The sequence below is a fragment of the Oncorhynchus clarkii genome, chromosome 4 (genome assembly GCF_045791955.1).
Source record: "Oncorhynchus clarkii lewisi isolate Uvic-CL-2024 chromosome 4, UVic_Ocla_1.0, whole genome shotgun sequence".
Taxonomy (NCBI): Eukaryota; Metazoa; Chordata; class Actinopteri; order Salmoniformes; family Salmonidae; genus Oncorhynchus; species Oncorhynchus clarkii.
The window spans coordinates 2,572,341-2,588,946 of NC_092150.1; the positions used below are offsets into that span (position 1 = coordinate 2,572,341).

At 40.3% G+C, this 16,606-nt stretch overlaps 1 protein-coding gene across 1 annotated transcript in view; it reads left to right on the forward strand.

Annotated features, from left to right (window-relative positions):
- Positions 1-16,606, forward strand: part of LOC139406296 (mitogen-activated protein kinase kinase 1) — a 64,015-nt gene that overhangs the window by 11,811 nt on the left and 35,598 nt on the right. Inside the window, exons 2-3 of the mRNA XM_071148759.1 lie at positions 9,743-9,953; positions 13,124-13,270. Coding sequence (XP_071004860.1) covers positions 9,743-9,953; positions 13,124-13,270 — 358 coding nt within the window. The remainder of the gene's footprint in view (positions 1-9,742; positions 9,954-13,123; positions 13,271-16,606) is intronic.

A 16,606-nucleotide genomic window follows, 5' to 3' on the forward strand; every position in this document is an offset into this window, starting at 1 on the left:
CACGGTAGGGTTGTTACAACATGGAATATGGAATCACAGTAGGGTTGTTACAACATGGGACATAGAACCACAGTAGGGTTGTTACAACATGGAACATGGAACCACAGTAGAGTTGTTATGAATATGGAACCACAGTAGGGTTGTTATGAATATGGAACCACAGTAGGGTTGTTTGGAACATGGAACCACAGTAGGGTTGTTTGGAACATGGAACCACATTAGAGTTGTTATGAATATGGAACCACAGTAGGGTTGTTACAATATGGAACATGGAACCACAGTAGGGTTGTTTGGAACATGGAACCACAGTAGGGTTGTTATGAACATGGAACCACAGTAGGGTTGTTATGAATATAGAACCACAGTAGAGTTGTTATGAATATGGAACCACAGTAGAGTTGTTAAGAACATGGAACATAGAACCACAGTAGGGTTGTTACAACATGGAATATGGAACCACAGTAGGGTTGTTACAACATGGAACATAGAACCACAGTAGGGTTGTTACAACATGGAATATGGAACCACAGTAGGGTTGTTACAACATGGAACATAGAACCACAGTAGGGTTGTTACAACATGGAACATGGAACCACAGTAGGGTTGTTACAACATGGAACATAGAACCACAGTAGGGTTGTTACAACATGGAACATGGAACCACAGTAGGGTTGTTTGGAACATGGAACCACAGTAGGGTTGTTATGAATATGGAACCACAGTAGGGTTGTTATGAATATGGAACCACAGTAGAGTTGTTATGAATATGGAACCACAGTAGAGTTGTTACAACATGGAACCAGAGTAGAGTTGTTATGAATATGGAACCACAGTAGAGTTGTTATGAACATGGAACATGGAACCACAGTAGAGTTGTTACAACATGGAACCACAGTAGAGTTGTTATGAATATGGAACCACATTAGAGTTGTTATGAACATGGAACCACAGTAGGGTTGTTATGAACATGGAACCACAGTAGGGTTGTTATGAACATGGAACCACAGTAGGGTTGTTACAACATGGAACCACAGTAGAGTTGTTATGAATATGGAACCACATTAGAGTTGTTATGAACATGGAACCACAGTAGAGTTGTTATGAACATGGAACCACAGTAGGGTTGTTATGAACATGGAACCACAGTAGGGTTGTTACAACATGGAACCACAGTAGGGTTGTTATGAACATGGAACCACAGTAGGGTTGTTTGGAACATGGAACCACAGTAGGGTTGTTATGAATATGGAACCACAGTAGGGTTGTTACAATATGGAACATGGAACCACAGTAGGGTTGTTTGGAACATGGAACCACAGTAGGGTTGTTATGAATATGGAACCACAGTAGGGTTGTTATGAATATGGAACCACAGTAGAGTTGTTATGAATATGGAACCACAGTAGAGTTGTTATGAACATGGAACATGGAACCACAGTAGAGTTGTTACAACATGGAACCACAGTAGAGTTGTTATGAATATGGAACCACAGTAGAGTTGTTATGAACATGGAACCACAGTAGGGTTGTTATGAACATGGAACCACAGTAGGGTTGTTACAACATGGAACCACAGTAGGGTTGTTACAACATGGAACATGGAACCACAGTAGAGTTGTTATGAACATGGAACCACAGTAGGGTTGTTATGAACATGGAACCACAGTAGGGTTGTTACAACATGGAACCACAGTAGGGTTGTTATGAACATGGAACCACAGTAGGGTTGTTTGGAACATGGAACCACAGTAGGGTTGTTATGAATATGGAACCACAGTAGGGTTGTTACAATATGGAACATGGAACCACAGTAGGGTTGTTATGAACATGGAACCACAGTAGGGTTGTTTGGAACATGGAACCACAGTAGGGTTGTTATGAATATGGAACCACAGTAGGGTTGTTATGAATATGGAACCACAGTAGAGTTGTTATGAATATGGAACCACAGTAGAGTTGTTACAACATGGATCCACAGTAGAGTTGTTATGAATATGGAACCACAGTAGAGTTGTTATGAACATGGAACATGGAACCACAGTAGAGTTGTTACAACATGGAACCACAGTAGAGTTGTTATGAATATGGAACCACAGTAGAGTTGTTATGAACATGGAACCACAGTAGGGTTGTTATGAACATGGAACCACAGTAGGGTTGTTACAACATAGAACCACAGTAGGGTTGTTACAACATGGAACATGGAACCACAGTAGAGTTGTTATGAACATGGAACCACAGTAGGGTTGTTATGAACATGGAACCACAGTAGGGTTGTTACAACATGAAACCACAGTAGGGTTGTTTGGAACATGGAACCACAGTAGAGTTGTTATGAACATGGAACCACAGTAGAGTTGTTATGAACATGGAACCACAGTAGAGTTGTTATGAATATGGAACCACAGTAGGGTTGTTATGAATATGGAACCACAGTAGAGTTGTTATGAATATGGAACCACAGTAGGGTTGTTATGAATATTGAACCACAGTAGGGTTGTTATGAATATGGAACCACAGTAGGGTTGTTATGAATATGGAACCACAGTAGGGTTGTTATGAATATGGAACCACAGTAGGGTTGTTACAACATGGAACAACAGTAGGGTTGTTCGGAACATGGAACCACAGTAGAGTTGTTATGAACATGGAACCACAGTAGGGTTGTTTGGAACACGGAACCACAGTAGGGTTGTTATGAATATGGAACCACAGTAGGGTTGTTATGAACATGGAACATAGAACCACAGTATGGTTGTTACAACATGGAACATGGAACCACAGTAGGGTTGTTACAACATGGAACCACAGTAGGGTTGTTACAACATGGAACATAGAACCACAGTAGGGTTGTTATGAACATGGAACCACAGTAGGGTTGTTACAACATGGAACCACAGTAGGGTTGTTTGGAACATGGAACCACAGTAGGGTTGTTATGAATATGGAACCACAGTAGGGTTGTTACAATATGGATAATGGAACCACAGTAGGGTTGTTTGGAACACGGAACCACAGTAGGGTTGTTATGAATATGGAACCACAGTAGGGTTGTTATGAACATGGAACATAGAACCACAGTATGGTTGTTACAACATGGAACATGGAACCACAGTAGGGTTGTTACAACATGGAACCACAGTAGGGTTGTTACAACATGGAACATAGAACCACAGTAGGGTTGTTATGAACATGGAACCACAGTAGGGTTGTTACAACATGGAACCACAGTAGGGTTGTTTGGAACATGGAACCACAGTAGGGTTGTTATGAATATGGAACCACAGTAGGGTTGTTACAATATGGATAATGGAACCACAGTAGGGTTGTTTGGAACATGGAACCACAGTAGGGTTGTTATGAATATGGAACCACAGTAGGGTTGTTTTGAATATGGAACCACAGTAGAGTTGTTACAACATGGAACCACAGTAGAGTTGTTATGAACATGGAACCACAGTAGGGTTGTTATGAACATGGAACCACAGTAGGGTTGTTACAACATGGAACCACAGTAGGGTTGTTTGGAACATGGAACCACAGTAGAGTTGTTATGAACATGGAACCACAGTAGGGTTGTTACAACATGGAACCACAGTAGGGTTGTTACAACGTGGAACATGGAACCACAGTAGAGTTGTTATGAACATGGAACCACAGTAGGGTTGTTATGAACATGGAACCACAGTAGGGTTGTTACAACATGGAACCACAGTAGGGTTGTTATGAACATGGAACCACAGTAGAGTTGTTATGAACATGGAACCACAGTAGGGTTGTTACAACATGGAACCACAGTAGGGTTGTTATGAACGTGGAACCACAGTAGGGTTGTTATGAATATGGAACCACAGTAGAGTTGTTATGAACATGGAACCACAGTAGAGTTGTTATGAACATGGAACCACAGTAGAGTTGTTATGAACATGAAACCACAGTAGGGTTGTTATGAACATGGAACCACAGTAGGGTTGTTATGAATATGGAACCACAGTAGAGTTGTTATGAATATGGAACCACAGTAGAGTTGTTATGAACATGGAACCACAGTAGGGTTGTTATGAACATGGAACCACAGTAGAGTTGTTATGAACATGGAACCACAGTAGGGTTGTTACAACATGGAACCACAGTAGGGTTGTTATGAACGTGGAACCACAGTAGGGTTGTTATGAATATGGAACCACAGTAGAGTTGTTATGAAAATGGAACCACAGTAGAGTTGTTATGAACATGGAACCACAGTAGAGTTGTTATGAACATGGAACCACAGTAGGGTTGTTATGAATATGGAACCACAGTAGGGTTGTTTGGAACATGGAACCACAGTAGGGTTGTTTGGAACATGGAACCACAGTAGGGTTGCTATGAATATGGAACCACAGTAGAGTTGTTATGAACATGGAACATAGAACCACAGTAGGGTTGTTACAACATGGAATATGGAACCACAGTAGGGTTGTTACAACATGGGACATAGAACCACAGTAGGGTTGTTACAACATGGAACATGGAACCACAGTAGAGTTGTTATGAATATGGAACCACAGTAGGGTTGTTATGAATATGGAACCACAGTAGGGTTGTTTGGAACATGGAACCACAGTAGGGTTGTTTGGAACATGGAACCACATTAGAGTTGTTATGAATATGGAACCACAGTAGGGTTGTTACAATATGGAACATGGAACCACAGTAGGGTTGTTTGGAACATGGAACCACAGTAGGGTTGTCATGAACATGGAACCACAGTAGGGTTGTTATGAATATAGAACCACAGTAGAGTTGTTATGAATATGGAACCACAGTAGAGTTGTTAAGAACATGGAACATAGAACCACAGTAGGGTTGTTACAACATGGAATATGGAACCACAGTACGGTTGTTACAACATGGAACATAGAACCACAGTAGGGTTGTTACAACATGGAACATGGAACCACAGTAGGGTTGTTACAACATGGAACATGGAACCACAGTAGGGTTGTTACAACATGGAACATAGAACCACAGTAGGGTTGTTACAACATGGAACATGGAACCACAGTAGGGTTGTTTGGAACATGGAACCACAGTAGGGTTGTTATGAATATGGAACCACAGTAGGGTTGTTTGGAACATGGAACCACAGTAGGGTTGTTTGGAACATGGAACCACAGTAGAGTTGTTATGAATATGGAACCACAGTAGGGTTGTTACAACATGGAACATAGAACCACAGTAGGGTTGTTACAACATGGAACATGGAACCACAGTAGGGTTGTTTGGAACATGGAACCACAGTAGGGTTGTTATGAATATGGAACCACAGTAGAGTTGTTATGAACATGGAACCACAGTAGGGTTGTTTGGAACATGGAACCACAGTAGGGTTGTTATGGATATGGAACCACAGTAGGGTTGTTATGAACATGGAACATAGAACCACAGTAGGGTTGTTTCAACATGGAACATGGAACCACAGTAGGGTTGTTACAACATGGAACATGGAACCACAGTAGGGTTGTTACAACATGGAACATAGAACCACAGTAGGGTTGTTATGAACGTGGAACCACAGTAGGGTTGTTACAACATGGAACCACAGTAGTGTTGTTTGGAACATGGAACCACAGTAGGGTTGTTATGAATATGGAACCACAGTAGGGTTGTTACAATATGGAACATGGAACCACAGTAGGGTTGTTTGGAACATGGAACCACAGTAGGGTTGTTATGAATATGGAACCACAGTAGGGTTGTTATGAATATGGAACCACAGTAGAGTTGTTATGAATATGGAACCACAGTAGAGTTGTTACAACATGGAACCACAGTAGAGTTGTTATGAATATGGAACCACAGTAGAGTTGTTATGAACATGGAACATGGAACCACAGTAGAGTTGTTACAACATGGAACCACAGTAGAGTTGTTATGAATATGGAACCACAGTAGGGTTGTTATGAACATGGAACCACAGTAGAGTTGTTATGAATATGGAACATGGAACCACAGTAGGGTTGTTACAACATGGAACATGGAACCACAGTAGAGTTGTTATGAACATGGAACCACAGTAGGGTTGTTATGAACATGGAACCACAGTAGAGTTGTTATGAATATGGAACATGGAACCACAGTAGGGTTGTTTGGAACATGGAACCACAGTAGGGTTGTTACAACATGGAACCACAGTAGGGTTGTTATGAACATGGAACCACAGTAGGGTTGTTATGAACATGGAACCACAGTAGGGTCGTTATAAATGGTAACCTAGTTGCATCAGTGTTGTCTAGTTGTAACCTAGCTGTATCTGTGTTGTCTAGTTGTAAATGGTAACCTAGTTGTATCAGTGTTGTCTAGTTGTAACCTAGCTGTATCAGTGTTGTCTAGTTGTAACCTAGCTGTATCAGTGTTGACTAGTTGTAAATGGTAACCTAGCTGTATCAGTGTTGACTAGTTGTAAATGGTAACCTAGCTGTATCAGTGTTGTCTAGTTGTAACCTCGTTGTATCAGTGTTGTCTAGTTGTAAATGGTAACCTAGTTGTATCAGTGTTGTCTAGTTGTAAATGGTAACCTAGTTGTATCAGTGTTGTCTAGTTGTAAATGGTAACCTAGTTGTATCAGTGTTGTCTAGTTGTAAATGGTAACCTAGTTGTATCAGTGTTGTCTAGTTGTAAATGGTAACCTAGCTGTATCAGTGTTGTCTAGCTGTATCAGTGTTGTCTAGTTGTATCAGTGTTGTCTAGTTGTAACCTAGTTGTATCAGTGTTGTCTAGTTGTAAATGGTAACCTAGCTGTATCAGTGTTGTCTAGTTGTAAATGGTAACCTAGCTGTATCAGTGTTGTCTAGTTGTAAATGGTAACCTAGCTGTATCAGTGCTGTCCTGGCTAGGTGCTGATATGTTTTAGATAAGAGGAGACGAGTTCTGTAGAGGTGGAAGGACAATAGCAGGTCAGTTACATGTTTAAACTGTAGATAGAATTTGTACCTAATTAAGGTTCCTGAAATACCACAGAGATACAGATACAATACATATTATCAACGATCAGCCCTGAATACTGATTGGCTGACAGCCGTGGTATATCAGACCGTATACCAAGGGTATGATAAAACATGTATTGCCACTGCTCTAATTACTTTGGCAACCCTCGGGAGGGAGGGGGGGGGGGGGGGGGGTTGTGGTATATGGCCAATATACCAGGGCTAAGGGCTGTATCCAGGCACTCCGCGTTGTGTCGTGCTTAAGAACTGCCCTTAGCCGTGGTATATTGGCCGTATACCACAACCCCCTCGGGTCTTGTTGCTTAATAGTAATATTAGTGTTGTGATTCCTGTGTGGTCTGACTTGCTCTCTCAGGTAGCCTAGCGATTTACGAGCGTTGAGCCAGTAACCGAAAAAAGTCGCCGGTTTGAATCCCCGAGCCGGCAAGGTGGGAAAAAATCTGCTTGTCTTCCCGGCAGTTACCCGGACGACGTGGATTGAAGCAGCTCCCCCCCCCCCCCCCCCCACACACCTCTCTGATTCAGAGGGTTAAATGAGGAAGACATTGTGCATTCCGTTCTGCAACTGACTAGATATCCCTGTTACAATGGGATGTGCAGGGCACTAAACGAGGGCATGGGGGATTCTGGTGAAGGCACTAAAAGAGGAGGGAAGGACTAGAATGAGAAGAGGAGTAGAATACTGTTGGAGGGGAAGAGGAAGAGGAGGAGGAGGAGGAGGGGAAGAGGAGGAGAATACTGTTGGAGGGGAAGAGGAAGAGGAGGGGAGGAGGAGGAGGAGGAGGGGAAGAGGAGGAGAATACTGTTGGAGGGGAAGAGGAAGAGGAGGGGAAGAGGAAGAGGAGGAATGGAAGAGGAGGAGGAGGGGAAGAGGAGGAGAGGGGAAGAGGAGGAGGAGGAGGAGGGGGGAGAGGAGGAGAATACTGTTGGAGGGGAAGAGGAGGAGAATACTGTTGGAGGGGAAGAGGAGGGGAAGAGGAGGAGGAGGGGAAGAGGAGGAGGAGGAGGAGGGGAAGAGGAGGAGAATACTGTTGGAGGGAAAGAGGAGGAGAATACTGTTGGAGGGAAAGAGGAGGAGAATACTGTTGGAGGGGAAGAGGAGGAGGAGGAGAATACTGTTGGAGGGAAAGAGGAGGAGAATACTGTTGGAGGGAAAGAGGAGGAGAATACTGTTGGAGGGAAAGAGGAGGAGAATACTGTTGGAGGGGAAGAGGAGGAGAATACTGTTGGAGAGGACGAGGAGGAGGGGAAGACGAGGAGGAGAATGCTAGCTGGAGATCAGGCTGAGTTCATTCTGCAAATAAAGACAAAAGGACCTCCATCTCCATGGCAACAGCAGGGCTAATAGACGGCCCGCGGAGAGAGAGTTACAACATTCTACAGAGTTGTACATTAGAAATGTCTATATTCTTTTCAAACATGGATTTGGCTATTTCAGCCACACCTGTTGCTGACAGGTGTATAAAGTCGAGCACACAGCCATGCAATCGCCATAGAGAGATTGCTTTACTGGTCTGGGGTTGTTTTTCATGATTCAGGATAGGCCCCTTTAGTTCCAGTGAAGGGAAATCTTAACGCTACAGCATACAATGACATTCTAGACGATTATGTGCTTCTAACTTTGTGGCAACAGCATGACAAAGCCCCGTATACAAAGTGAGGTCCATACAGAAATGGTTTGTCGAGATTGGTGTGGAAGAACTTGACTGGACTGCACAGAGTCCTGACCTCAACCCCATCGAACACCGAATTGGAACGCCGACTGCGAGCCAGGGCTAATCGCCCAACATCAGTACCCGACCTCACTAATGCTCTTGTGGCTGAATGGAAGCAAATTCCCGCAGCAATATTCCAACATCTAGTGGAAAGCCTTCCCAGAAGAGTGGAGGCTGTAATAGCAGCAAAGGGGGGGACTCCATATTAAAGCCCATGATTTTGGAATGAGATGTTGGACGAGCAGGTTTCCATGCTGTTGGTCCTGTAGTGTAGTTAGCGTAGTGTATGTTTCCCAGTAAAGTCCTTTGATTGTATTGGAATTGAGACCTACTCTACATAGCTAATCAGTGATCTCTTCACCATAACATAGGATATTGTTAGATCTAGGGAAAGTCTGACTCTCTCTGTGTTATGCTAGTCTGGTCCGCCAGCTCTCTCTCTCTCTTTCTCTCTATTTTGTGGGCAGTGTTGCACATAGCCTGTCTTCTCTTGAGAGCCAGGTCTGCCTACGGCGGCCTTTCTCAATAGCAAGGCTATGCTCACTGAGTCTGTACATAGTCTAAGCTTTCCTTAAGTTTGGGTCAGTCACAGTGGTCAGGTATTCTGCCACTGTGCACTCTGTTTAGAGCCAAATATCATTTTGGTGTGCTCTGTTTTTTTTGTTAATTCTTTCCAATGTGTCTCTTTTTGGTTTCTCATGATTTGGTTGGGTCTAATTGTGTTGCTGTCCTGTTCTTTCTCCCCCTACTTCTCTCTCTCCCTCTTTCTCTCTCTCTCTCCTCCTCTCTCTCTCTCTCTCTCTCCCTGTCTCTCTCTCTCCTCCTCTCTCTCCCTTCTCCTCTGTCTCTCTCTCTTTGTCTCTCTTTCTCCTCTCTCTCCTCCTCTCTCTGTCTCTCTCTCCTCCTCTCTCTCTCTCCTTCTCCTCTCTCTCTCTCTCTCCCTGCCTCTCCTCCTCCTCTCTTTGTCTCTCTTCTCCTACCTCTCTCATCTTCTCTCTCCCCTCCTCCTCCTCCTCCTCTCTCTCTCCCCCCCAACAGGACTAACCTAGAGGCCCTTCAGAAGAAGCTAGAGGAGTTGGAGCTTGATGAACAGCAGCGTAAACGCCTGGAGGCCTTTCTCACCCAGAAACAGAAGGTTGGAGAGCTGAAGGATCATGATATGGAAAAGATCTGTGAGCTGGGAGCCGGGAACGGAGGGGTTGTCTTCAAAGTTTTACACAGACCCTCAGGGCTCATCATGGCCAGGAAGGTGAACTAGAATTGTACTTTTAAATCCCAGCGTTTGATGAAGGCATTCTGCCTCCTTACTACCATCTTGATTGCATTTTGGAACAATAAGTTGTTCTGTCATGGAGAACCCTGTCTGGCTAGAAGAGAGGTGTTCATCAGACTGTTTTCCTTTTTTTCTGAGACCAGGCTGCCCTGTCTGTCTTCTCCAATATCCCAGTCTGCCATTGATTTGGAATGGCATCATCCCTGTTTTTAGAAGCAGAGGTCACATAGAATATATCTTCCTACAATCTGGGATGAAGCCTCTTCGAGAGAGAGAGAGAGAGAGAGAGAGAGAGAGAGAGAGAGAGAGAGAGAGAGAGAGAGAGAGAGAGAGAGAGAGAGAGAGAGAGAGAGAGAGAGAGAGAGAGAGAGAGAGAGAGAGAGAGAGAGAGAGAGAGAGAGAGAGAGAGAGAGAGAGAGAGAGAGAGAGAGAGAGAGAATAAATGGTTCACTAGTCACTTTAAATAATGCCACTTTAATAATGTTTTCATATCTTACATTACTCATATGATATGAGTATATACTGTGTTTTATACCATCTATTGCACCTTGCCTATGCCGCTCGGCCACCGCTCATCCATATATTTATATGTATATATTCTCATTCACCCCTTTAGATTTGTGTGTATAAGGTAGTTGTTGTGGAATTGTTAGATTACTTGTTAGATATTACTGCACGGTCGGAACTAGAAGCACAAGCACTTCGCTACACTCACATTAACATCTGCTGACCATGTCTATGTGACCAATAACATCTGCTGACCATGTGTATGTGACCAATAAGATTTGATTTGACTTCAATAAATTGGTTATAACAAACACTGTGACAGCAAAATGGCCGCAGAGGAAATGACAAACTCAAAACGGGGGAATGTTTACTGGTTGCTCAGGAGGTAAAGGGGAAGTCAGAAGTCTGGAATAACTGTGACTAGTTCTGGAAATTAGTGGAGATGAAGAAGGAAGGAAGGGAGCACTGGGCCAACGGGTGCTGTTACCATGTGATGTTTCTGACCCTTTGGAACAATGTAAAACAACACTACATCCAATTTAGAATTATAGAGTTTATTAAAAACTTAAAAACAGTCGCGCTCATTCGTGAATACAATTTCTGAAATGGAAAGGTTTATTTATTGTTTACACTAATTATTCAAGCATAGCTTTATTTTAAATATACATTTTTTTTATTTTTTTTTATTTTACTAGGCACGTCAGTTAAGAACAAATTGTTATTTATAATGACGGGGGCAGAACGACAGATTTTGACCTCGTCAGCTAAGGCATTCAATCCAGCAACCTTTTCGGTTACTGGCCCAACGCTCTAACCACTAAGCTACCTGCCACCCCCACACTCTAACCACTAGGCTACCTACCTCCACACTCTAACCTGCTGGTTACTGACCCAACGCTCTAACCACTAGGCTACCTGCTGGTTACTGACCCAACGCTCTAACCACTAGGCTACCTGATGGTTACTGGCCCAACTCTCTAACCACTAGGCTACCTGCTGGTTACTGACCCAACGCTCTAACCACTAGGCTACCTGCTGGTTACTGACCCAACGCTCTAACCACTAGGCTACCTGATGGTTACTGGCCCAACTCTCTAACCACTAGGCTACCTGATGGTTACTGACCCAACACTCTAACCACTAGGCTACCCTGCCTAGCGCATGAAATGCTCGATTGCATTTCAAATTATGTGTGTGAACAACTTAATGATTGATACAGTAGTGTAGCCTATATAAGTATCAAGGCTAAGGCTATCAAGGCTTTATTTGACCTTTACTTAACCAGGCAAGTCAGTTAAGAACAAATTCTTATTTTCAATGACGGCCTAGGAACAGCGGGTTAACTGCCTGTTCAGGGGCAGAACGACAGATTTGTACCTTGTCAGCTTGGGGATTTGAACTTGCAACCTTCCGGTTACTAGTCCAACGCTCTAACCACTAGGCTAATGACATTACTTATTATTATAATGATGATCACAATAATAACAACAATAACAATAATAATACAAATAACAACAACAATAATAATAATAACAACAATGACAATATTAATAATAATACTACTAATGATGATAATAATAATAATAACAATAACAACACTAGTAATAACAATAATAAGAATAGTAATAACAATCATCATAATAATAATAATAACAATAATAATAATAATAACAATAATAATACCAATAACAATAATAATAACAATAATAATAATAATAATAACAATAATAATAACAATAATAATAATAATAATAATAATAACAATAATAATAACAATAATAATAATAATAATAATAATAATAACAATAATAATAATAGTAATAACAATAATAATAATAATAGTAATAATAACAATAATAATAACAATAATAACAATAGTAATAACAATAATAATAATAATAATAACAATAATAATAATAATAATAATAATAATAACAATAATAATAATAGTAATAACAATAATAATAACAATAACAATAATAGTAATAATAATAATAACAATAATAATAACAATAATAATAATAGTAATAACAATAATAATAACAATAATAATAACAATAATAATAATAGTAATAACAATAATAATAATAGTAATAACAATAATAATAACAATAATAATAGTAATAACAATAATAATAACAATAATAATAACAATAATAATAATAGTAATAACAATAATAATAACAATAACAATAATAATAACAATAATAATAATAGTAATAACAATAATAATAACAATAATAATAACAATAATAATAATAGTAATAACAATAACAATAATAGTAATAACAATAATAATAACAATAACAATAGTAATAAGAAGATCAAGAAAAAGGAGATATTAATAATAATATAAATATTATTTTTCTGTTAATTTGGAACAGTGTAAACAACACTAAATAAATGCTGAATAATGCCAGAGAGGCTTTATAATAAAACCTTTTTAAAGTGTAAAGCCTTCATAGCAAAGATTTTTAACAACTGCTGAATTTGTGAAATTGTTTATCCAACATGTTGTGGAGGTGTGAGGCTTGGTGCTTACGGAATCAGTCAGTAGGCTATTACAACGTACACTCAAACAGGCAACTGTTGTCACTGTTATCACTAAGTGCGCTCCTTGTCTCCTCTCTGTACTCCAGTTGATCCACCTGGAGATCAAGCCGGCCATCAGGAACCAGATCATCAGAGAGCTGCAGGTTCTGCATGAGTGTAACTCCCCCTACATTGTGGGCTTCTACGGGGCCTTCTACAGCGATGGAGAGATCAGCATCTGTATGGAGCACATGGTACTACTATACCTCACTATACTACACCTACTACACTATACTACACTATACTACACTGCCCTGCACTATATTACACCTTCTACAGCATCTGTATGGAACACATGGTACTACTATACCTCACTATACTACACCCTACTACACTATACTACACTACCCTGCACTATACTACACCCTACTACACTATACTACACTATACTACACTACCCTGCACTATATTACACCTTCTACAGCGATGGAGAGATCAGCATCTGTATGGAACACATGGTACTACTATACCTCACTATACTACACCCTACTACACTATACTACACTACCCTGCACTATACTACACCCTACTACACTATACTACACTACACCACTATACTATACTACACCATACTACACTATACTACACTGCCCTGCACTATACTACACCTTCTACAACGATGGAGAGATCAGAGATCTGTATGGAACACGTGGTACTACCACACTACACTACACTACACCACATTATAGTATACTGCACTATACTACAACATACTATGATATAATACACTACACTACACCACATTATAGTATACTGCACCATACTACAAAATACTAGGGTATAATATACTACACTATACTACACCACACCACATTATAGTATGCTGCACTATACTACAACATACTATGATATAATATACTACACTACACCACATTATAGTATACTGCACCATACTACAAAATACTAGGATATAATATGCTACACTATACTACACCATACCACATTATAGTATGCTGCACTTTACTACAACATACTATGATATAGTATACTACACTACAATGCACTATACTACACCTTCTACAGTGATTGAGGGATCAGCATCTGTATGGAACACATGGTACTACTTACTACACTACACCACTATACTATACTACACCATACTACACTACACCATATTATAGTATACCACACCATACCACACCATACTACACTATGCAATACTACAGTACCACATACTACACTATACCATACTATACTACACTATACTATACTCCACTATGCCATACTACACCATACTGCACTACACTATACTACACCTTCTACAGCAATGGAGGGATCAGCATCTGTATGGAACACATGGTACTACCACACTACACCACTATACTATACTACACCATATTATAGTATACCACACTATACCACACCATACTACACTATGCAATACTACAGTACCACATACTACACTATACCATACTATACTACACTATACTATACTCCACTATGCCATACTACACCATACTGCACTACACTATACTACACCTTCTACAGCAATGGAGGGATCAGCATCTGTATGGAACACATGGTACTACCACACTACACCACTATACTATACTACACCATATTATAGTATACCACACCATACCACACCATACCACACCATACCACACCATACTACACCATGCAATACTACAGTACCACATACTACACTATACCATACTATACTACACTACACAATACTATACCACACTATACGATCCTACACAATACAATACTACACTATACTACACTACACAATATTATACCACACTATACTACACTACACAATACTATGCCATACTACACCAACTATGCTGCACTACACTATACTACGCTATACCATACCATATTACGCTAACTATACTACACACACTATATTACACTATACTACACTATACCACACTATACCATACTACACTATGCTATACTACACCACTCTATACTATACCACACTATATTATACTGTACTATACTACACTGCAATAGGTTACACTCCACTCCACCCCCGTATACTACATTACATTATACCACACTATACTAGACTGCACCATTATACATCACAATACACAATACTACACTGCACTATACTACAACATACCACACGGTACTACCCTAAACCATACTGCACTACACTACTACATTATACTGCACTATTCTATACTATACTACACCATACCACACTGTACTACCCTAAACCATACTGCACTACACTACACTACACTACATTATACTACACTACACTACACTACATTATACTGCACTATTCTATACTATACTACACCATACCACACTGTACTACCCTAAACCATACTGCACTACACTACTACATTATACTACACTACACTACACTGCACTATACTACACCATACTGCACTATAATACACCGCACCATACCACACTGTACAACCCTAAATCATACTGCACTACACTACACTACATTATACTACACTATACTACACCATACTACACTATAATACACCGCACCATACCACACTGTACTACCCTAAACCATACTGCACTACACTACACTACATTATACTACACTATTCTATACTATACTACACCATACCACACTGTACCATACCACACTGTACTACCCTAAACCATACTGCACTACACTACACTACATTATACTACACTATTCTATACTATACTACACTATAATACACCGCACCATACCACACTGTACTACCCTAAACCATACTGCACTACACTACACTACATTATACTACACTACACTACATTATACTGCACTATTCTATACTATACTACACCATACCACACTGTACTACCCTAAACCATACTGCACTACACTACACTACATTATACTACACTACACTACACTACATTATACTACACTATTCTATACTATACTACACCATACCACACTGTACTACCCTAAACCATACTGCACTACACTACACTACATTATACTGCACTGCACTATGGATGGTAATCCATCTCTTATAGGATTAATTGACAACCCATCTCTTATGGGATTAATTGACAACCCATCTCTTATGGGATTAATTGACAACCCATCTCTAATGGGATTAATTGACAACCCATCTCTTATGGGATTAATTGACAACCCATCTCTTATGGGATTAATTGACAACCCATCTCTTATGGGATTAATTGACAACCCATCTCTTATGGGATTAATTGACAACCCATCTCTTATGGGATTAATTGACAACCCATCTCTTATGGGATTAATTGACAACCCATCTCTTATGGGATTAATTGACAACCCATCTCTTATGGGATTAATTGACAACCCATCTCTTATGGGATTAATTGACAACACAACCCTTATGGGATTAATTGACAACCCATCTCTTATGGGATTAATTGACAACCCATCTCTTATGGGATTAATTGACAACCCATCCTTTATGGGATTAATTGACAACCCATCCCTTATGGGATTAATTGGTAATCCATCCCTTCTTATGGGATTAATTGGTAATCCATCCCTTATGGGATTAATTGGTAATCCATCCCTTATGGGATTAATTGGCACATTAACAAACATTACAATAATTCACTAT